This window comes from Meleagris gallopavo, chromosome 17 (genome assembly GCF_905368555.1).
Source record: "Meleagris gallopavo chromosome 17, MGAL_WU_HG_1.1, whole genome shotgun sequence".
NCBI classification, from domain to species: Eukaryota; Metazoa; Chordata; class Aves; order Galliformes; family Phasianidae; genus Meleagris; species Meleagris gallopavo.
Window position 1 is genome coordinate 9,151,538 of NC_139420.1, and position 22,785 is coordinate 9,174,322.

The window sequence follows — 22,785 nt, forward strand, 5'->3', positions numbered from 1 at the left end:
GGAGAACCACCGAGGCGGCACCTCCGAGCTTCGTCCCTGCCGGACACACGCTGCCCTGACAGCACTGCGGCTCTGCGTGCACCTGCCGGAACGGGGAATCCCAGCCCGAATCCCAGTGCCCTCCCACTAGAGGCGAGCTGAGGGAGTGAAGGTAATCAGTGGGGCTTAAAGCCGATGGAGCCTTTCTTGCGGAGACCAGGGATGCTGTCTGAGGCCTGGGACAACACAGGTCTCAGGGCAGGTTCAGATGTGCCAGCTGGGAATTGCTCAGCTGTGCTGAGCCTTCGTGCTGCCTCCAGTAGCACGTCGGCTTGGTAATGCCTGTATCAACGTAGTGATCCAGCAGCACTGCCAGAACTGCCACACACTTGGTGTACTGCAAGGGGAAACTTGTAGCTGTGGTGTTGGTGAAGCTCATGTCCAAAAGCAGCAGTGCCTGTGGCCTAGGACAGGCTCTGTGAAGCTGTCCTAACAACACTAGCTGTGTGTTGCTGACTGTGAACGTTTCCTTAACTGAGATGATAAAGCAGCATGGCTTGGCACAGCTTCAGCATGTAAGCAAAAATTTGGCATCTCAGTGTAGCATCAAATGAGTGAGAGGTTAATGGGACCCCAGAAGTGTAAATGTATCCCCCAGATGCTGATTAAAACGAGGATGAGCTTCTTAAATTTGGACCAGCTTAGAGTAGTCACCATGTAAATCTGCAGTCAAAGGCATTTCAGTATAAGTGAAGTTGTTTGGAGTATTTTAATCATGAGTAAGAGCAATGCTCAGAATAGTCTTTATTTGGGTATTTTATGATAACAAAAGCAGCCTGGAAAGAAGCAATGCTGTATTCAACATAGCCAGGGAATACTTTCAATCCCCAGTGTTCATTTTAACTCTTTATGTTTTATGTCTCAGAAGAATTAAATATAATTATGAATTTATATAATGCTTTATTTACAGTTCCCTCATTCTGCTTCTTACCCTTGTTCCAATTTCTTTTTAAAATGGCAAAGATCCAGAGATGGAGAATCAGTAAGATTAAATGAGTGGAAAGAATGGCGTACAAGAACAGAATGTAAATGTTAATCTTGTTTAAGATAAGGTTAACAGGAACAAATTTACTTAAAATATTATTCAGGTGGGGAACATACACAGAACACTCAGTAACTCTCTGCCAGTGACAGTGAATGTAAACTGAATGGCAGTAAATGATGCAAGGAGATACTTGCCTTGCTGAAGCAAGGAAATCAGCTTTCAAAGAGGTAAGCATCACCTTTGTGATGGGGAGGTTTTGTTTATGTTTATTCTTATGGTGTTATGTGTATCATTTCTCAGTATAGCTGGCAGCCAGTAACTGATTAGATGCAGACAGGACACCCCATAGGCTGGCTGCTGGTTCACTCTCATAGTGAGCATGAGAATAAATGACTTGGATTAATCACTTTTTCATGACCTAAGTCAAGGCTCACACCATACTTATGGCTCCATATATCTATGCTGTGTATAAAACCCCTCCTAGAATTATCTTAGTGAAGAGATACATGGATGAAGAATCCAACACTCTAAGTTTCACATCAGCATTTTTCTCATCAAGTCTCCATTTGACAAGTATTTTCAACCTAATGCTACCTTAATTCAGCATTAAATCGCATTTGGAAATGTGCTTCCTTGACATTTCCATGCAAGAGTTCCCATTTATCTGTGGCCTTTTGCCTTTGTCCAATAAGAAGAGCAGTTTCCTCCTGCTCACTTCAGTTTTTCAATTCTCAATACAGCACCGAAGTGGTGGCACACAGCTGTTTCTGTTTTGTGACCTCTTTCATTCGTGTGGGCTTTGTTCTGGACTTCTGTCTCTGGAAGCTGACAAACTTCTTTAGGTTTGCAGCACCCCCAACTTGCCTGATCTGCTGGAGCAAAGGAGCAAAAGCATCCGGTGCTGTGACACTGCGAAATGAAATAAACGAGTGAAACACGGCACAGCCTGCGATCAAATCCCTGTGCCAACAGCCATCCCATACGGAGAGCTGCCCGAAACGCGTCCTTCCCTGCCGATGGGCAGGCCTTGTAAAAGGTGCCCGCTGCCTCCCGCGTCCGTATCCCCCAATGCCGAGCGTTCTGCCTCTTTCTGAAAGCACCAAAGCGATGCCGTCTTTCCGACACCATCGGTCTGCGTTCACCCTCCATCTGTGCGTGCTGTTACAGCCGAGAACTCAGGCACCGCATCACACGCAGCCGGCAGCAGTTACGGGGCGTCAGACGGACGCGAGCCGCGGTCCCGGTGGGAGCGCTCCCGAGGGGGTGGTGCGCGCCGCCAGCCGCGGCCATCTTGTGGGGCGCAGCGCTGCGGGACCACAGCGCCCGGCATGCCCTACGGCAGGCGGACCGGCAGGAGGACTACAGAGCCCGGCATGCCCTGCGGCAGGCGGACCGGCGGGAGGACTACAGAGCCCGGCATGCCCCGCGGCGCGCGCGGCTCCAAGATGGCGGCGCCCAGGGACGGCACGAGCGCGGACAGCGACTCGGACTCGGAGAGCAGCGGCGGGGCGGCAGAGCGATTCCGGGAGGCGGCCTGGGACTGCGCGAAGCAGCAGGCGGAGTCCCGAGGCGGTGAGAGACGAGGCGGTGCCCTGCCTGTGCCAGGCTTTGGGCGCAGCTCTTTCTCACGTCCTACTTTCTTTGGCAGGCGGATTTCCAAAGGATCAGCGGGAGGCTGCTCGGCCCAGCCTAAGGTATTGCTCTGCGGGCTTCGGGGTTGTGTTCTGGTGAAGAAAAATCTGAGGTGTGCTACTTAATGCCTTGTGTTGCCTCGTACTGGAAAGCCTTTGGTACAATTATAATGTGCAGTGATGCTTAACTGTAATAAATGAATGAAGTTATTTTGGAAGTATATTCCTTATCCCTCTAACAGTGAAGCAAAAGCAATCGAAAATAAATGTCTGCTGGCAGTTTCAGCATGAGTTCAAGTTGTCAGAAATGCCCTAATTGTGCCCTAACTCTTCCGTGCCCCTGCCATGCAAAAATTAATAGTTATGTATGACAAAACTTCTTATTTAAAGAATGGAGGGTTATATACAGAAGGGCAAATAATAACAATGTGATTGCAAAGCTAATCATTTATTGGGTGGGAAAGCAGTGTCTGAATTAAGTGCCTTATAACAAAGGGGATGCTGACCTGTGTAAGCTTGCAGCATTTCTGCAGGCTTGGTTTCAAAAGCTGTCAGCCATGCAGCACGGTGCCATCTTTTCTCCTGGGACAGGTTTTGCATGTATTGTGGCAGTGTACTCAAGAAGTACACTGTACCTACCAGAGAAGGGATGTCCTACCATCATTTGTTTGCTTTTGCAGGTTATTTCAATGAGAAAATCATCCTATTACTTTCACGGAGATGGCTGAATGATGTTTAGCTCATTGTTAGGAACTGAACTGTTGAGCTCTCTGCTTTCCTTAGCAGTTGTCCCTTATCAACTCAACATGAATTAGTTACTACAGGGTGGGAGATTTTACAGCCCCTTATCTCCTGTTTGAGAGAGAGTATTGCATGTTATTGCTCTTGAAGGAGATGATCATTATTTTATTTTAAACAGACGTGAGGTGAATGACCATGATGAGGATGGAAATGAGCTACAGACCACACCAGAGTTCAGAGCACACGTTGCAAAGAAACTGGGAGCAATGCTAGACAGGTATTGGCTTTGCTACTAAAAAGGCTTGTTGTATGGGTAAAGTACACTGATGCTTCTCTGTGCTAAAAGCAAGAAATTAAAGATCCAAGTGCAACTTGAAGAAATTGTTTTCTTCTCAATTCCTTCATTTCTGCATTTAATGCAAACTTCCAATATTCTGTGAACTAACTTGGTTCACCTGTTGTGTCCCTCTGGTAATGACTTCTTTGCAACGCCGCCAGTCTCCATTTACCTCGGTTGTAAATGCATTGTAGAGAGGAAAAAGAAGAATTTGGGTACCATATCATCATTTAAAGGCAAACATAAGAACCTTCCTCTCTTGCACCCTAAAGCTGTGCGGAGTTCAGGATTTTACTGGCAGTATGCATCTGTCTGGGCCTCCTGCTGTCTATTATGTGTGCGAATATCACCCTTGCAACTAGAATTCCTGGTGTTTAAAGTTGGCTTTTAGAACTAAGTCATTCTTGTGTCATATGTTGCTAAGGAGAGGAGGCATGGTCTGCTCTGCAAGCAGGGAATTGAAACTTCACTAAAAAAAAAAAAAAAAAGAAACCATAACATCACCCTGGTCTTGTTTCCTATAGACTTCCAATTTTAGCTCAGGTTGTACAAACCTATCTAACATTTAACCAGAGTTTTCTGTTTAGTTTCATCACTGTCTTGAAGGATTCATCAGGACCTTCAGCAGCTTGTGTGCAGCAGTTTGACTGTGGAGATGATGGTGAGTCCTAGTCATGTCATGTCCAAGTCGTGGCCATTTGCTGATGCAGTTAATCAAATAATAGCAAGTGAGATGGATCCTGTCCAGTGCCAGTTGTAGTTCCAGCTCTTTACTGGCTAAAAAGCAGTGGCACAGGGTTTGTTAGCATCAATAAAGGCCATTACTTTGTCCTGACTGTTGTGTCCTAAACCTTTGCAGACTGACAGATGATTGTTGTCAAGTATAGCCATCTGTTAACTACAGCAGGCTTTCCTAGGGAGACTGTTGTTGATTACTCTCACTTATTCCGTATTTTGGCTAAAATTCCTTTCTAAATACATATTTTAGGTTTTCGCCTCTTCTCCTCCTCTGTCCCAGGAGGCTGTGGGCAATCAGAGCGAAGCCCTGCCCCAAGGAGGAGACGGCCACCCAGTTCCAGGTGAGGTGTTGTCAGCTGCTTTGCTCCTGAAGTGCTATTCCAGCCCTTGTTTTCATGCTTCAGAGGCAGCAGAGACTCTCCCGTGGGATTAGAAAGTTGAAGAGCTTAAGTGGTGTATTTATATGACTGATATTTGAAAATAGCAATTTTTCTTTCTTTTCTTTCTTTTCTTTCCATTTTTTTTTAAATACAAATAGGAGATATAAACAATTTTAAATGCTGACTGTAAGCACTGGAATCCTGGATCCACTGGCTGTTCATTCAGTGTTCTGATCTTAGATAGTTCTGTTTTCAATGCTTTGGATGAATTCAAGGGAAACATAGCATAATTTCCTTCCCTTTTGTTACCTTTCTAGTGACTCAGACAGTGACCAAGAGTGGCAAAAGTACCAGGAGGCTGCTGTGTCAGCAGCAGACATTCTGAAGCAAAGTGCTTTTCCTGCACTGTCCCAGGATTTCAGCCAGAATACGTGTCAGGGTTATGTGGAGCACAGACAGAAGAAAAAGAAAAGAAAGAAAATTAAGGGAGAGAACAAAACTGAAGAGAAAATAATAGACCCAGCAGAGTGTGACCAGGACAGCAGAGATTTGCCACGGTTGGTTTCTGCAAATGGACAACACAAGAGACAGGACAGCAATCATACAGATAACAACACGGTGTCACCAGGGGCTGTGAAGAAGAAAAAGAAGAAGAAAGAGAGAGAATAAATGCTTTGCTCTGCAAATGGACAGGTGATGGTGATGAATGAACGATCCTGGGAAAAAACTAATGGAGTTACTGCAGATGAGGGAGAACTAAGTTGCAAAGCTTTTGTTCTAAAAGCTCTGACCTGGGAGTCTAATTAAAGTGACTTCCTATATTGCTGACCTCCCTTGGGGAGCGTTTTTCTCCTAGCACAGCAGTTATCTGTGCTGCTGCTTGTGCAGTCCTAGTGTGAAAGGATTAAATACTGTACACAGACCAGTGTGGTGGAGGGGTGTAATCATAGCTGCATCCCTTCTGATCTGTTCTCTCACATGCTGAAACCAAATCTTGTCTCCTGGAGAAAGCGTATGATGAATTGAACTTGGTTTACGTGGCAGCAGGTGGTCAACTTCTTTTTCGCTTTGATTTGCCTGTGGGAAACTCATTTAGTGAAAAGCATCTACCAGATGTTAGTCCCTGCCCCCTCCCACATTTTTTTTCCCCCTCTGTGATTATCGTAACAATCTGCTGTTGAAACCTGCCGTGTTCCTGATCCCTCTGTAGTCCACACCTCTCCAGGGCCCCTGCGTGTAAACAAAGATAGCAGTGAGCTTATTTTGAGGTTGTTAAAAACAAGCAGTTCTGCTGCATCCTTCTAAATTTCTCTTAGAGTTTTCTGGTTTTTTTTTTTTGTTATTCTTATTCACTATTAGTCTTATTTAATTTGGCAGGTTTGTGGGACAGCAGCTTTCTTGCTGTTAAATAGTTCCCCCAGCAGAGATGAAATGGGCTGAAGATGGCTTTTTGTTTGATTCTGATCAATGCTGTGAAATTGGTACAGGAAATACTTAAATCTCAGTGGCTGAATTTCAGACCATGTTTTGGTTCACTATGACTTTTGTCTGTGAAACACAGTGGGTTTTGGTACTTTTTAGCATAGCTCTTAATCTGTTTGTTTCAGCTGCAGTATTCCAAGAAACAAGCTGTTATTTGGATCAATGCTCTGCTCCTGTTGAGTTTCAGTAGATCTAATTCATTGGCTCTATTCAGGAGACCTAAAAGCTGGATTAGAGAAACCAAAATAGTGCGCTGATGCTCTTTGAACACAGGAAGGAAACAAGATGTTTTCCTTCCTACTGTCAGATCCTTGCTGTTTGTCACTCAGGAGAACACACTTGGCATCCAAAAAATGGATGAAATAGAAAATTGGCTTGGAAGTAATCTGGACGTGACTGAAATTATTTGTTTTATGGCCAGATAAAACTTCAGTGTTCTGAAGCTAGCACCTCAAATGTCAAATGCATAACATTTCTTGTCTTGTTTTATATGTTTTTTTTGTTTCTGAATGGAAGTTTAAAATTGATTTGCAAGTAATGCACATGGGAGATTAGGAAATTATCCTTGGATAAAATTTCTCAGAGAACCTAGTGACCAAAATTAATTTCTGGTGCTTGGTGGTATCTAGAGGAAGCTCTTACAGGCATAAACAGTTATGTGTTATGTTATCTGCAATACTGAAATTTCCAGGTATGATGACCAAAGAGTTCACTGTTTAATTGTTTCATGTATCTTAATCTGTTAAGAATCTTGAGCATGTTCTACTGTCCTGCTCACAGTAGAAAGAACAGCTCTGTCACAGTGGCAAAAACATGTTAACTGGGGCTTTTCGTATGACATACCAGTGATACAAAGATTCAGAGTAAATAAAGAAGAGGGGAATTAGAGGGGGAATTATGTACGTAGAAAGTTTTCATTTAGTGCAAATAAGGCTTTTAGACTCCAGGGGAATTATTTTCATATCAAGAACTACAGAATCTATCCTACAGGGAAGGCAGGAGTGAACAGTGTTCTATAAAATCCATCCAAGTTGACATTGTCATAGAGCACTGAGGGAACTACTGCTGTCTGTGGAGCGTGGAGCCCCACTGGATGTTGTGCAGTGTCAGGGACATGTGGAGAATGCCACCCTTGGGTCACTCAGCAGAATGTGTGAGTGAGAATCCACGTGGTTAATGCAGAGAGCTGAAGTCTCCTTGCTGCTATTAAACTTTAATTTCTGCATTTAAAACAAAGCAGAGCTATATATATAAAAAAAAAAAAAAAAGTAACCAAGCCATTTCCACTAGGATAGCATGATTTTACAGGTCATTTTGAACTGAGAATGTTTGGGATTTTGTAGTTAATTAAGGGGTTTACAACTTGTAGTCCATGATCTTGTACTGACAGGTTTTTGCCAAGCCATTCCTGATTCAGTTTCTTGGTGACTTTCACTGCACAGTCAGAAGCTAGGTTCTCACTCTTGCCTCCAAATTGATATTATCTCTCATAATTCCAGTTCAGGTTTCCTTACATCAAAGGAGGAGAGTGCATTAAAGATGGAGTCCCTTTTTTGACAGCTCAATTTTTCTCTTTTCTGCATGGCTTACTTTGGTGTTGGCAGGTTTGTACAGGTCCAACCTAGTGAAGGTGAGCAGAACCAAAGTTCCACATACATCTTGGCATTTTTTGCTGTATTCCAGTCAGATCTCTGACTTTATAGCACTCCTTCAGCATCCACAAGGATGTCTGGTCATTCTAGGCTGGCTTGTGGGGTTGGGTTTGGTTTTGGGGGTCAGTGGATCCTATCAGTGCCGGCATCACTGTTCCATAGCTCCTGCTCTGAGCCTGAGCCATCTCTTCTGGAGGCAGCTGAATGAGGGATTTATGAGGCAGTAGGGGCTGGAGGTTGGCTGACTGCAGCAACCATTCTTTCCAGTGGAAGGCAGTGGTGACAATGATGGCAAACACATTTGGAGTTGCACCTTATGCCTTGGTCCTGGCAGCCTCCCTTTGGGTGGTTGTCTTGGTGTTACTGAGTGGAGGATGCCATCTGCGTGGAGATGAAGGTCTCAATGACGTTGTGAGTGGATGGCAGCAGCTGACTGTGGCTGTTGGTGGAGTCAGAGCTCTGGTACAGCACCAGGCTGCTGGAGGACACTGTTAAAAGCACAGGTGGAAGTTAGGTACAAACAGTGCAGTCCCCTCCTCACACGTGCACCTATTTGCAATATGTGGTTTAAGAGTAAGTGGCTGCTCCTCTTACCAGCAGGGCTTGAGGTGAGGCGAGGACCAGACTGAAGGTGCTGGATGGTTGTGTCTTGGTTCTGTAGGTGTATTGCTGGTGCCTGTGATACTGGTGTATGGATCCCAGAGTCTGTGTGGGTTTCTGAGTCAGATGTGAATGCCTGGAGAAAAGAGTTAACAGTGCCTGGTTTCTACATCCCTATTAACATGGGATGTTAGGGGGAAGAGATGGGGGAAGAGGATTAGAAAGAATGAGCAGGTGCTGTTTCCAAGGAGATTAAATCCTTGATGATGCAGTGAGAAGCTTGCTCTAATGTCTCCAGCAAGGCAAGGAGATGAGATCATTCTGCTGGAATGGCATTGACCACACACCCAAAAGCTCTTTGAGAAGTAAGGAGCTCCCAGCAGACTGATGCAGCTGTAAGGTGGGGGGAGACACGTGCTAAGGCAGTTACCTGTTTAGTTGGTGTCAGGTTAGTCAGGGCGCTGAGATTGGCTGTATCTGTTATCACCATGGTTTGTGGTAGGAGGCCTGTGTGTGTGTATTGGGCCACTTCAGACTTAGGGCCGTAGAGAGCTGTACACGAAAAAAAAAACAACCAAGATCATGTGGGTGCTGGAGCTTTGCATGAGGTTGGTTTGGCTGAGTTTCTCTCTTTGTGTGTGCAGACCTGCTGCCTGTCTCTGAAATACTGGGAACTGAGGGACAAGAGGATGAATGCAAGAGGAAAATAATTTCATAATTATAGCAATTAAGTTTCAGAGCCAGCAAATGCTCCAGAACAAAGTGTTTTGTTTTGTATGAGCAAATGAGTTTGCACTCTCACCGTGGGGGTTCTGTATCTGGGCCATGGTAGCCATGAAGGGGCTCTGGTTGATGTGGCTCTGGACCTGCTGCATGAGGGGCTGCTGGTAGGACGGGTGCAGCTGCTGGGAGAACTGGACTGGCTGCAGGGTGGTGAGGCTGCTCCCCATGCTGTTTATCACAGGTACACTCTGGGGCTGGGTTGAAGTAAGGCCTGAAAAACAAGGAGTGATGACAGCGGCGCTGCATGCTATGGGAGGAGCGGCTGCTCTGCAACAGGAACCTCTGAAGCAGTCACAGCAGGTCTGTCGGAGCAGTGGGATCAGATTCTGCTTTGCAGGAAATCCCTTTGTTCACTGTGACTGGGAGTAGATTTCATGCCTGTGAAAATGAAGCAGGTAAGTGCAAAAGGAATAATGCAGACAGGTACTATAAAAAGCTCTCCGACTTCCCGTGTTTGTTCCTGCAGTGCCTCCTGTTGTACCTGTACAGATCGCTTTCCACTTAAGTGATAACATGATGTAGATTTCCACTGGGGAGTCCTCGCTCAGAAGTGAACTCAGAGCATCATCTCAGTGTCTCATTCCTTTATTCTTTCCTTTTATATTAAGTTGTAGGTAATAGATGACGATGCTGTAGCTGCCCAGCCACATGGAATGAAGCTTAAGCTCATTTTGTTTGGGCTGCTGAATTCTGGAATTTGAACCAGTGAGAAAGGCAGAAGGTTTCACTCGTCAGTACTCATCTCTGTCTATACCATATTCCTGGATATATAGGGTATGTTCCTACTACACCCTCTTCATCAAGCCTCTCTAGCACTGAGAGAATGTTAACACTGTGGAAATCTCTTCTAATTATTCTTCTTCTTGGCTTGCACAGAATTGGAATCAATATCATAATCTTGGCTATAAATTGGGACGTGGAAATTAGTTCATGTTTGTTGACAAACAGGACCTCTTTCTTCCAGAGAAGAAAGAGGAAGAAGAGAGCACACATTTTATTCTCCTTTCTCTAATGAGATGCATTTTGGCAGTAGGTTTTTCCTGGAGTGAAAAGAAATCTGATAGCAGTCCAGAAAAACTGTTGAGGTAAAAAAAAAAAAAAAAAATGTTAAAAAAAGGAGTGATGACTGCATGTGCTTTTTGCAGGAAGTAGAGCAGGATGTTTTGTCTTTCACTGTGAACATGCTTAAATTCCCTTAATTTGAAGCTGGCATTATGTTTATATTTGGGAAGATGCACAGCAGTAGAAAAAAACATTGGTGTAGGAACAGATCACAGAATCCCTTGCTCTCAAGACTTGTGTTTCTGTGTGACTGAATTCTAACATGAATGATGTCTGTCCCTTAATTTCACGGGTACTTGTCAGTAGTGCAGTTGAAGATCCTTAGCGTTTGTGTGTTTCCCCAGGTGTCTCAGTGCCAAATTAGTGCTTTTATCTCTGAGGGTGAGGGAGGTAATTCTATGTAGCTCTGCACCAGAGTCCTGATGAGCAGAGTTACCAGAGCAAACAACCAAGCACGCTGCTCACCTATTACCAGGGTGGAGCCGCCGGTGTTGGTGAATGCAGGTGCCAGGGACGAGGTCTCACCAGCTCCGATTGCCATCACGCCAGGCAGTGAGGCCATGATGAGGTTCTGAGTTTGCTGGCCCAGCGCGTGGGGGTTTTGCTCGAGGCTGTGCAGGGCAGTCAGGGTGCTGACGGGGGGCAGAGTTCCTCCAGGAGCTGAGATCTGTGTGAGAGAAGGGCAGTGGAAAAGCCATCTGCAGCAGGCTGAGTGTGGAAAGTCCCAAAGCTGTCAGCAAATTCTGCCTGCCTGCCCTTGACCCCTTGCTAACTAGAAAGACTTCACCTTTGCTTGTCTGCAGTCTTTCTGTTGTCTCATGCTCATCAATTAACTAGCAAAGGTCAGGTGTTGAAATATGAAGAGGAAATCCTTGCTCTTATAGTTCTTTCATACTTAAAGACTATGAGGGCTGTACAAACACAGGTGAGGTCAGTCCCACTGCACTCTCTTTGAAGGGAAAGTTTGCCCTCTGCTTCACAACTGAGGGAAGAGGACTGTGCCCAGAGAAATTCGGAAGGAAGCTCATTACAGAATCCAGGAGTTCCTCTTTCCTTGTTCACCCCTTCCTCTGAGAAGTGCCTATAATTTCCCTTCCTCTCAGCAAGTGTCTTTTTGTGGCCAGTGAGTTTTCAGATTAAGATTTTAAAGGGCTTGCTGAAAATATTCCTTAGTTTTTTTTTTTTTTCTTCTCATAAAATATTTTCTTCAGGCTACATTAACAGTTCCTTGCTGTTGGAGGGGAAGCATATCTGTTGGACAGGACAAATTCTGTGCTTGGATGTCTTGCTGATTTAGGCTGTGACCTCGAGTCACCAAGAAATCTGATAACTGGACTGTTTTCTTGACCTCTGAAATGAAGCACATCACCTCTATCTGTGCTCTGACGGGGTTTGAACTTGCAAAGCCCTTTAGAGATCTGTAGCTGGGATATTGTGAAACAGCAAAAGGTCATTCAAATAAATTGGCTGATGGAGAAATTTCAGTGACTTATACTGTACTTTTTCCTTCCCCCTCAGAAAAAATCTGTAAGAACATTTAGTAAGAACAAGCACCAGCAGGTTAAGTGGTGGGACAGAGTATCACACAAATACCAGTTCTAGAAGATGGCTTTAGAAGACTTTCAGCATCTCATGAAAGACTTTTCTCTTTGAGGAGAAAACAGAAAAAAAGAGATTTAAATCAAGCTGATTTATAGTGAACTTAGCTTTCCCTTGGGACAGTGTGCACTAATGCAAACTGCTGCCAACAGCAGGGGAGCATGTGCAAACTGAAGAAGACCAGTAATGTTGCCCTAATGCTCAATTGCTAGTTAAGTAGAAAGAGTTACTGTTTTGTTTTTTTTTTTTAAATTAAAAAAACTCTCGGAAACTTGATTTGAGGAAGGTAGGTTGCTGCAATCTAGATGTCTAGTACATATTTCAATGGTGTAACTGGTCTCTGATCTGTTAATCTCATTGGTGTCTGATCAACTATTTTGGGATATGCAGTGTTCAAGTGAGAGAGGTGATGAGTGTGACTGGGAAAAGGGAGTTGAGGAAAAAAGCCTCCTGGGAGGAAGGAAATCAAATCGTATCATACTTGGAGCTGTGTTCTTTTGTTGTTGGTTGTTCTGTTTGTTTGTTTTTCCACAATAGATTTTTTTGGGTTAGTATTAAAGAAATCCTGTGCTTCCATGTCCTAATGCCCACCCCCATCAGTCCGGAGTGCACGGGTATCCCAAGAGTTCTCATGTTGCAAAGTCAGTGCAAGGTGGTTGTCCTATATCTGTAATACGATTGTTTTAAAGGGTGTTCTAGGAAATACCATTTCTGAAGAGTCTACCTGTGACCACCCTCTAGTCACCAGTACTCTGATGTACATCACTTACCAGCTTGGTGTCTGTGCTCAGTAGGTTCTGGCTGGGCTCCAGCCCAGGGGGAGAAACCTGATGCAGGATGGTTTGGGTGGTCACCATGGAGCTGTTCCCATGGTGGTTGCTGCTGGAGGACTCTGCCTCACTGGCTGGCTGCTGGTTGTACCTCACACCTGCATCACAACAGGGGGAAACTCTTTGTTAAAACTCACTTCACCAAGTGCTAAGCTCAGTTTCATTTGTGGACACTCATCTCTAGACGTTCAGGTCAAGGGGGGGTTTGCCGTCTCCCTTTCAGATCTCCCTCGGGTTGCTTCTTACCGTGAACTTTGGTGGGTGAGAGAGCAGGAGGCGGCTGAAGGGAGGAGGAGTTGTGAGGAGTTAGAGGGGGAGCAGAGGTGGGCTGTGGCCCACTGAAGTTGTCCATGGCCAGCTTGTGCCGGAAAGCCTCCTCCTTCCTGCGGTTGGCAAACCAGTTGTAAACTCGCACCTCGGTCACCAGGTTTGAACCCAGACCCTGGGCCTGAGATGGGGAAACGCCTCTCTGAATACATTCTGCTCTGTTAAGAGAAAGCACAAAAAGAGTTTTGCTGAATCTGCCTCAGTCAAAGGCATGGAGTAAGTGTGCAACCCCAAAGTGACTGTGGTCTTACACACCACACGGAAGGATCCTGCTGGGTACAGCAAGACGTGGGGCATTACTGCATCCTTAGCAAACGGGGAATGCTCACCAGTCTGGATTCAAATATGGCTGATGCCACAACCCTGCTTCATGTGGGCCTTAGCACACCAAGCATGCAGAGACCCTGCACAGCTTCTTAAGAGCCAGGCACCCTTCTTTACCTGTTACACTCTTCTACCAGTGCCTCTCTCTCTTCCTTGCTGGGGTTCTTCTGTCTCTCATAGGCTTGGAACAGAATCTGTTGTGAGGCAGGACCCCATTTAAAGCGATTTCTTCGTCCCTTCTTGGTGGGCAGATCATCTCCCATGGGCTCCTCTGTCAAGATCCCCTGACCAGCATGTGTGAATTCTGCAGCAGAAAAGGGCAAGGGAGTTTGCTTTTTGGAAGCATTTTGAGTACTTCCATCCATTTTGTTGCCCAGCAGGCCCAGTAGAACTTACTATTAGAGGAAATGTCATAGAAAACAGAGGGCTGAATCTAGACAGGGTAGAAATAAAGTTCCATAATCTGCTAAAATAGTCAAGATGTTCCTAGCAGGACTGTATTGTCCTGCCCCTTCTCTTGCATGCACTGCATCTCAGCTCCCACCTTGGGGAAGTGAAAACAGATGTGGGAGGCTTTAGAGTAAGTATGATTGGGGTCCTGCTCTCTGGAACAACCCAGAGGCTGACAGTCTCGTTTTAATTGCAACTCATGAATACAAAGTTAAATGAGAGATTCCAGGTAGATTCTTGAATATAGAAGCGCATGCTGCAGTGATGGGTTGCCAATGGGTGTCTGTATAGGGAGGGCCTGGAGTATGAGGTGATAGCCTACAGTGGTTTGTTATGGCAAGTACAATACAAAAGTGCAAAAATAGCTTTTTGCAGCTAGGGGAACTGTTGCTTTAGTTGAAAATTGTACCTGCCTGGTGCTCAGATAGAAATGCCTGAGAAATGTCTGTAATGTATCAGGTACACTGTTTTAGTATGCGGATGGATTTCAAACTCCAATGGCAAATGAATAATGTTAGTTGGCATCCCTTTAGTAAAGTGATGGATGGAGTGGGTAACCGCAGGCTGTTTTGTGACAGGGCATTTTTCCATGTGCAGTTAGGTTCACTTTACTGAATACTGACATGGATTTCTCTAAACTTGCTTCCAGAAATGGCTTTTCCTGCATTTTTTTTCCTTGATAGAAGTGTGCAGTAAGGATCAGCAAGGGAGAGCATGGGCTTTTATGAAGTTGGAAACTGGAGAACAATTACTGCTGTACTTACGCTGGGCCACCTCTCGCTGCTTGCGGACGTACCAGGTGTAGAGGGCTGCCCTTTTTTGGGTCTTCATGGGAGTGCCCTTGTTGAGGTGTTGTGAGAGGTGGGATTGGTTCAGACCAGTAGTGTCCACCACCTCGCGCTGAGGGATGTTGTGCTGTTGGAGGTAGGATTTCACCATCTTTGCTACCCGCCAGGGATCCTCTCTGGAAGGAGCAGAAAATACTTCTCAGGAGAGCTCTCTGTAACACCTGCACTAGGCAGACCTGCATTGCAAGGAGGTGCACTGGTGCTTCCCTAGGTGCACCATGCATATCAGTCAGCACCACTGCATTTGGTGAGGCAGGAGCGTTAACTGGCTGGAGAAAGGAGAGCTGTTCTCTGTGTGGCCAGAGCGCAGCATCTGTCAGGAATTAGGTGGAAAAGATGTATCTAGCTTCCTTCAAGCAGATCTCTGTAGGCACTTTGATCTCCCCTTAGAAGGAGCCATCTTTGGCTATCAGGGGAACTTTCCAAAACATGGCAGCAGTCTTTGCCATCTGTGCTTATTTTTATACAAGGCTTTGCCCTGCTCTGTTCAGGCAATGGCCATCTGTAAATGATAGAAAGTGCTGACAAGTGATGCAGACAAGGAATGTACATCCCTTTCTGCTGGGAAGTAATAAAGCATTTTTTGCTGCTAGTAAATAATGCTGTGGGGAGAGAAGTGACATTGGATCTCAGCATTCAGCTGGATATGTTATGACTACAGGTATCTGTTTTTCAGAGATGACAACTATCTTGCCATTCTCTACTTACCTTTTCTTCTCTATCCTCTTTAAGGCATAAGTGCTTGGGATAGGTGTAATTCATTTTTCCAAGGCGGATTCACTGTGTTACTATGCTGAACCTAGCTCGTGCCCTAAATCTTGTCAGGGATGAGAAACATGGAGAGATTCAGGCAATGAAAACAGGCTTTCATCATACTGTCACAGGACAGCTATGCATGTAATACGTATACACCAAGCAATCTGGCGTTATGATTTTGTGCATCAGCCTTGCATTATGTGAACACACTGATTAACATCTAGATCCACTCAGACTCCTACATGCTATAAAGAACAGGCAACCTATTAATTCCTCCTATTGCCACCCTCCTTTGGGGTAACAGCTGGAGGAAAACTTGAAGCTAATCTGAATTGGGATTTTATAATGAACGTGAATCTCTGATTAAGACCTCTAATGAAAATATCCACAGCTGTTCCTAAGGAGGTGTTCAGTGCCAGTTTGGATGGGGCCCAGCCTGATCTATTGGGTGCTTTGCCCACAGCGGGGGAGTTAAAGCTAGATGATCTTTAAAGTCCCTTCCAAGCTGAGGCATTCTATGAATTTGTGAGAATAGACAATGTGACTTTGACTGTGACTTCTTTGTGTTTGTCAGTTTCACTGAGGCTGAAAATTACAGTAAAAATAGGAAGATGGGAAAACAGGCAGTCTAGAACCAATCAATTCAGGGGCCTCTCTATGGCAAAGATTCTGGTTCAGTTTTAACAAAGCATCCTTCTGTTTTTGTATGCAGGATATTTGGTGGAGAAGGTTTGCATGTTGTAGAAGTACAATGGTGTTGCATCTAACACCAGCATCAAAGGAGCAACAGGGATGAAAAAATATTTCTAATATTGTGGGTGATGTGTAGCAAGAATACAGAGATCTGAGCAACTGGCAACAGCTGTACTGTTGGAGGCTTTGTTGATTCAGTAGGTTGCCAGAGGCTGCAAAGTGATAAGCAGGACAAAGTCCACACCTGTTCTCTCAGTGCAAATACCCTTATCTCTGTTCCCTTCACAGCCTTTCACAGTGGCTGGGTAGTCCAAGGAGCAAGCTCTGCTGCCGTTGTATGTATGGCAGAAGCAGTGTTGGTTACAGCTCTCTGAAGAATCTGTTTTCTTAAATTAGGACCATTTGCTTCTCTTTATGATGGTACATACATATGATGGTACACTTGCTTATAGAGCTTCAATCTTCTAGCCTACTCCCTTAACTATCTTTTGTCTTTTCAGAAGCCTCAAATTGGGCTGAACTTACAGAGCTTTTCCATCTTCAATGTCTTTCCTCCCTCAGTATTTGTGATATATTCTAGCCAGCACATGTGCCTTGAATTTGTTACACACGTCTCTACACAGAGAAGGCTCAAACTTGTAATCTCTTCTCTTAGATTTGAGCTCTGGCTCAGATGGGGAAAGGAGGGACTGTGTCATTACTGATGGAAACCACTGTTACATATTGATTTCCTTCCTGCAGGCTGATGGTGAGTCACTTCTGTCTTCCCTGTCAAGATCCTTGCTTCTTTGTTGTAGGAACAAAGCAGGAAGAATCTGAGAGTCTCTTTTTCACAGTAGTTCAAAGCCTTGTGCTTTCTTTTCTGTTTGTTTGTTTTATTTTGAGACAAAGCAGAGAGGGTTCTGTAAGGGAAAATGCTGCAGGGAAGTCTTACCACAGTATAATTTCATAAAAAGTTGTATGTAATCCAAACTACTCTGTACATCATCAAAACACGGGCTGTAATGTCAGTGCACAATTTATTTTGGCCCTGGACTACATCACAGAATAAGCAATGGCAGCTGCTCAGCTGAACCCTGAAATGAGCTGTTGCCCAGATGCTCAGTTCCACCTGCGGAGTCTGCATCATTGTCACACAGTTCATAAGGTAAACTTAATTCCTTCACCAGTGGTAGGACTGTCACTGACTGTCAGTTTTCCTGTTGTAGATGTGCTAAAATCTCACTTCCACAGTGAGTTAGAACTGGGTGTGCCTCACTCAAGTTCTCTTCTACCTGCAAGCTCGTTTTCTGCTTTTTTTTATCTTCATTCTTCCAAAATAGAAGCTACCTCCCCATCCCATTCTTGTTTTGGAGATGTTAAGTTCTTCCTGGAAGTTGTTCCCACGTAATGCTTACTTCCCAAATCTCACTGTCCTGCTTTCAGCTTCTGAGCATGGCCACTCTCCCTGACTCATCTCAGCCACAGGGGCCTGGGTCTTCTCTCCATTCCAACTTCCCATTTTCTTAGTTTTGAGGTCACTTTTTAAGGGCGTTTTCACCTCCCTTTTGTTACCTGAACAATAAGTAACCCAGGTAGTTAGTTATAAACTCAAAGGGAACAAGAGGCTGGTTGATAATTTATAGCAACATCTCAAATTTAAATGGAAAGTAAATATCAAGTTGTTAGCATTAAAGAAAACCCATTCCAGAGAGCTGGAGATGTAACATTCGGGGGACATTCTCCTTCCTTCACTCTTCTTGACTTTTCCTTCTTTTTCCTTTGTTCCTTTCTTTCCCTTCTTCTTCCCCAATTTTTTCCCCCTATTTCTCCTTTCCTTCTTTCTTGTTCTCAGATTCTCAGGCAAGAGAATCCTTTGCAGGTTCTGAATTGCCGTTTGGACCAGAGCTCACTTATGCAGAGGTTCAGAGCTGTGAATTTCTCAGCGCCGTGCTCTGTGCCTTTCCTCTGGAGCCTGCTAGACAGCCCTCACTGATGCCAGTGCACACCTGGAGCCGTGCTGGGCAGAGAGCAGGGAAGGTAAGACCATCGACAGGGTTCCTTTCTGATGAACTTGGCCTGGTTCACCTCATCTTGGTTTATATGTGGAAATGGAAGGGGTGTGGCAGCTTCATCTCAGCTTTCCCCAGTTACAGCAACTCGAAGACAGTTTACGTGAGGAAGATATTGACTCTTTATCATCGCCTTTCTTTTTTTCCTCAAGGAAGGCATGCTTTTGACCCTGCCTCTAGGGGAAACCTGTTGCTTATCTCAATTTCTCTCTTTCCTAATGGAATTTTGCTCCTTGCCCTACAGGTGAACTGCTGCTAAACCTCTCGCCATTCTCTGGCCGTGCAGTAACACGATCTGTCCCTGCTCCCAAGGACGCCTCTCTCTTGCCTTCTGTCGGTAATACCAGGCCGTTCTTTCTCTCTGTAGGGTGATCTAGAAGGGATGTTGCTCAGATTGCAAATTTGTGGAAGATCAATGAGGCATTTAGGGATGAAATGTCAATTCCTCACTACAGAAGCGTCAATCTGAACTGCCTTTATCAGTTGTTTTCTGCAGGGACAAAATGTAATAGATGCCCATAGGATCACCCAGTTGTGTTGCAGCTTCTTGTCTAATTCCTAGCTTACTCAGCTTTGTTCTGTGCTTTTAAAACCACGCTTCCAACTTCAGTGGTCCTGTGAGGATGTGTTGGGTCTCTTAGTGCTGTCACTTTTCCTTTCCATCTCCTGGAAAGCCTAGCAATGGACTCCCTCTGGTACTACTTAACGAGTAATACCTGCAATTACCACAAAGACTGTCTTGTATTGCCTGTAGCTGCCCACAAGTCAATCTCTCTGTTAAAATGTGGTCTACGATATTAGACCAGGGATTGTTAGCCTGAAGAAAGTTCTTTCTAAAGGCAAAAGAGCCTCCATCTGATTTCTTGACGTGAAATCCTTGTGTAGATGCTGAAATAAGTAGTTTTGCAATCATTGAAGTTCTACTGGGAATACCTGGGCTTGGAGATTTCTTGCCTTCCTTCCTTCTATTCATTGCTAGAAGTAATTTCTATTATAGAGTAATTCCTATTACAGATTCTTCTGTCCTGTCTGTAATTACAATATTATTTTAAGGACGTTACCTTTTGGCCTCTGTTAATGGAAAGGTTTATTTGTAAAAACAAAGAAAAAGGCTTTAGTAAGCAACAACTGCTTAGAAATTATCAAACCCTGAAATTGGTTCAGATAGTTGGAATAGATTCTCAGACATAACATAGCTTTGAATGTATTTTCTGATCAAAGTTCTATATAATGCGATACTTGACAATACAGACTTCCTAGTGTTTTCACTTCACCTTGAATAGTTTTAATCTATTATATTCCTCCATAAATACATTCTATCTTTTTGGACTCCTGGTGCATTGCTCTGTCCTGTGGTACTTGGGATTGATGAATGAGAGCTCTGAGGTTCAGAACAAAGCTTTGCAATTACAACTCAGGGTAAGGCTTAGGAGACTCTGGTTCTCACCTATCCTTTTCTCTACCCTCTTAGGGTTTTAGGTAAGTCGCAGAATCTCTGTAAAAGGGGAATATTACTCAACTGACTGTTTGCAGAGAGATGTGAGACTGTTGGCCAGAAAGCATTAATGTCACAGGTTTGCAAGGGAAGTTGTGCTTGAGCTGAGCACTGATAATATGCACAGGAAAAAACAGTAGCAAGCACCTAGGAAGGCAGAGATGATCAGAAACCAGAAATTGTGCTAAAGTGAAGTTGGGAGGAAGGAATTCCCTCCATACGTGAGCCTGTTCTCAGATCACAAGCGATAGCACTGAAGTCCTGCTTCACCCATTCATTAAAGAAAATGGGGCAAAGCCAGGAGCTCCTCTTCAGCTTCCATGGTCTCCCTTGTGGAGAGATACCTGATCGGAAGTTAATGATCAAAAAGCTTATCAGGGGCTTTTCATCTATAAATTTATAAGACAAAAGAGAAATAATAAAGCCATTGGATAATTAGTAACTAGCCAGGGCCCGCCCGGTGCCACTGGTCTCAAACTACCCCAAGACCTGTACGCAGTCTCAGGGAGACGAGAAGGAGGCAAGGATGAGGGGAAGGAAATGTGTGGAAAGGAGAGAAAAATTGGCTAGGAAGACATCAAAAGGGGAGGATTGGCAGCAGAGACAAAACTGAGGAGAGAAGAGGGAATAGGTCTGAAGAATGAGGGGGAGAGAGGTAAGGGGAACAAAGGAGGCTAAAAGGTGTAACAGAGATGGAAGAGCAGAAGAGAAGAAAGAGAGACTGGCCCAAAAAGAAAACTGAATTATTGGGAGTGCTTTCCCCACCCGGGTAAGAGCTGATCCAGTGAATTTACCTCTGTTGGATGCAGCTGTCACAGCTCCAGTCCGCCATCTTCCATCTCCTAAGTATTTATGGTGAGTGCTAACTCTGAGCTGCTGTTTTTCTGGCTTTGGCCTTTCTGGTGGGATTTGATGTTTCGCTTCTTGTTGTTACCTTTAATATTTATTTTGTTTGCAAGTGAAGAGGAGGGAGACAGCAATGCCTGAGAAATTCTCGAACTGGGTTTTCAGTTTTAATGAAGATTTTAGGTGCAGCTCACTGCTATGTCTTGGATTTTCTGTCAGCTTGAGATTTCAGAATGTCCACCCCCCAAAACAGATGGGCAGATTCTGCTTCTGGGGTTCTAGATTGCTTGGATGGACATGATCCTTGTTGGGCAAATCTCTTTACCCACAGAAATACTGTCCCATGAAGAATGCCAAATGGTAATCCCAGTGAATGTTTCTCTGTCATAAGACTTACTGGTTAGGGAGCTCTGCCTGCCTTTTGGTATTAAAAATGTGTGTATGCAAAATAGTGTTGGTGTAGAACCTGCAGTTGTTGCTGCATATGTACTTTATAGCTGTGACAGTGAGTGGACGGTAGAAGCAGTGGGTTCTGCCTCACTGCAGGTATTTGATTTGTGTTCTTTCTACAAGAAAATTTCCACTTAAGTCAGGATAACTAAGCACTCGTGGGATGAGAGGTTCCCTTGGATTGTCTTTGACTGTCAATACTTCAAAGAGCAGTAAAGTTAAAAAATATTTATCGCCTTAAAATTAGCAGGGAAAACTTCACAGCTTCACTTTACCATAAAGTCACTGGCTAATATGATGCTAAAAACCTGTTAAAAGTGTGACCAGATATTTTTTTTTTTCCTTGATGACTGAAATTTTGAATCCTATAAAAGTATAAATGGCAGAAACTAACGTTTAGTCAGAGATGCAATTTATGCAGCCCATGAATTGTTCTCAAGCCTGATGATACAAGCGTTTCAAACTCGTAATCAGGCTCTGTGGCTCCCTTTATGCATTTGAAGTGAAATTAAAAGAGAGAAAGTTTGAGCATCTGTAAGAGTATGGGGAGTGTTCTGGGGGATAGTTGGGCATGGATGGGAACTCTGCAGCTAGATCAGTTGTGAGCACGCTGAGCATAAAAGGTAAGAAAAAGAGACTTAGCGGGAGAATGCAAGAAAGAGCAGCAAAGAGGAGCAGCAAATTATTTCCTTACTGTAATAGTCTTTCCACCACAGCCTTCTGGTGAGCAGCCTCCTCAGGGCTCAAGTTTTCCAGCTCCTTCATTATCGGAGGGGTAAATTCCTCCCCGTCATCAGAGGTTTCATCTTCTGACAACCTGGTTTCCCCCATTCCATTGGGGAGATTGGGGATTTCGGGGCAGGACTCCCCTTTCTCTGTCTGCAGGGCATTGATAGCATGCTGACTTTCACTCTGGAGCACGTAGGGTTCCACTTCGCTCAGTGCCTTGATCAGGGTCTCCTTGGTTAGCCCCGACTCCAGCAGCGCTCCCAGCAGCTCCACTTGAAGATGGCTCAGCTTCGAGACCATGGTCTTCAGGCTGGTGTTCCTTGGGTTTTGAGTTCCACGTTATCCTGCTTCCAGCTTCCCTACACCATGTTCCTGAGGTAACACGCCCGACTGTCAGCAGCGGGCACAGCGCAGCCTCCCGCCTTTACACCCCCCCAAAAAAAACAAAATACAAAATTGAGCCACTTCGGACCCCCCACGACTGTCCTGAGCCAGTGCTGATAAAGGGACCCTTGGCTATCTGTTTACATTGGTAAATTCTCCAAGGTTCATATTTATCTGTGTGCTTAGCAAGTTACTGAACTTTGGACTTCAGCACTGCAGCAGCAGTTCACAAAGTGCAGAGGGAGAGAAAGCAGGGGGAGGGGGAAAGGGAGGGAAGCGGAGAGAGGAAAATGAAGGGATAGAAGGTCTGCCAGCATGGAAAAGTAAGCTATGGAAAGAAAACTAAGAGAACAAGAGTGGAAAAACAAGACTTACTTTTGGCCCCATTCATTTTAGAGAAGGAAGAGATAGAGTACCTACAAGGAAGGGTTGCATTCGCCAATGTTGGAAGGTTGCAGAGCCTACTCTGACTTTAGCTGTGGTGGGCTGAGCCACTCTCAGCCCTTGCTGAGAACTTTGGGCTGCAAAAATACTGCCTCGGCAGCTTGGTTTGCCTTTGTACAGCCCTCCAGT

The 22,785-nt window shown here is 44.7% G+C and overlaps 2 protein-coding genes across 7 annotated transcripts in view; one reads left to right on the plus strand and one right to left on the minus strand.

The window, feature by feature from the left end:
• The first annotated feature begins 13 nt into the window (after window positions 1–13).
• The window catches only part of C17H12orf43 (chromosome 17 C12orf43 homolog), a 28,169-nt gene continuing 5,397 nt past the window's right edge, over window positions 14–22,785 (plus strand). For 3 of the 6 annotated variants that reach the window (XR_014887042.1, XR_014887043.1, XM_085238611.1), the window contains exons 1-6: window positions 90–2,596; window positions 2,673–2,718; window positions 3,575–3,673; window positions 4,321–4,394; window positions 4,722–4,812; window positions 5,169–5,544. Coding sequence is in view for 4 of the 6 variants with exons in the window: in XM_085238611.1 (XP_085094737.1) it covers window positions 2,353–2,596; window positions 2,673–2,718; window positions 3,575–3,673; window positions 4,321–4,394; window positions 4,722–4,812; window positions 5,169–5,520 (906 nt within the window). In the remaining 2 variants the exon portion in view is untranslated. Of the gene's footprint in view, window positions 2,597–2,672; window positions 2,719–3,574; window positions 3,674–4,320; window positions 4,395–4,721; window positions 4,813–5,168; window positions 5,895–22,785 lie in introns of those variants that run through there. The other 3 variants (XM_085238608.1, XM_085238610.1, XM_085238607.1) reach the window with 3 other exon arrangements.
• On the minus strand, window positions 7,531–22,160 carry HNF1A (HNF1 homeobox A). The gene is made up of 10 exons (XM_010720257.4): window positions 21,794–22,160; window positions 14,725–14,924; window positions 13,628–13,814; window positions 13,106–13,344; window positions 12,800–12,957; window positions 10,896–11,097; window positions 9,388–9,579; window positions 9,016–9,137; window positions 8,580–8,721; window positions 7,531–8,473 (listed from the first exon to the last, which is right to left on the minus strand). The coding sequence occupies exons 1-10, from the start codon at window positions 22,126–22,128 to the stop codon at window positions 8,346–8,348; spliced, it is 1,905 nt and encodes a 634-aa protein (XP_010718559.1). The 5' UTR covers window positions 22,129–22,160; the 3' UTR covers window positions 7,531–8,345.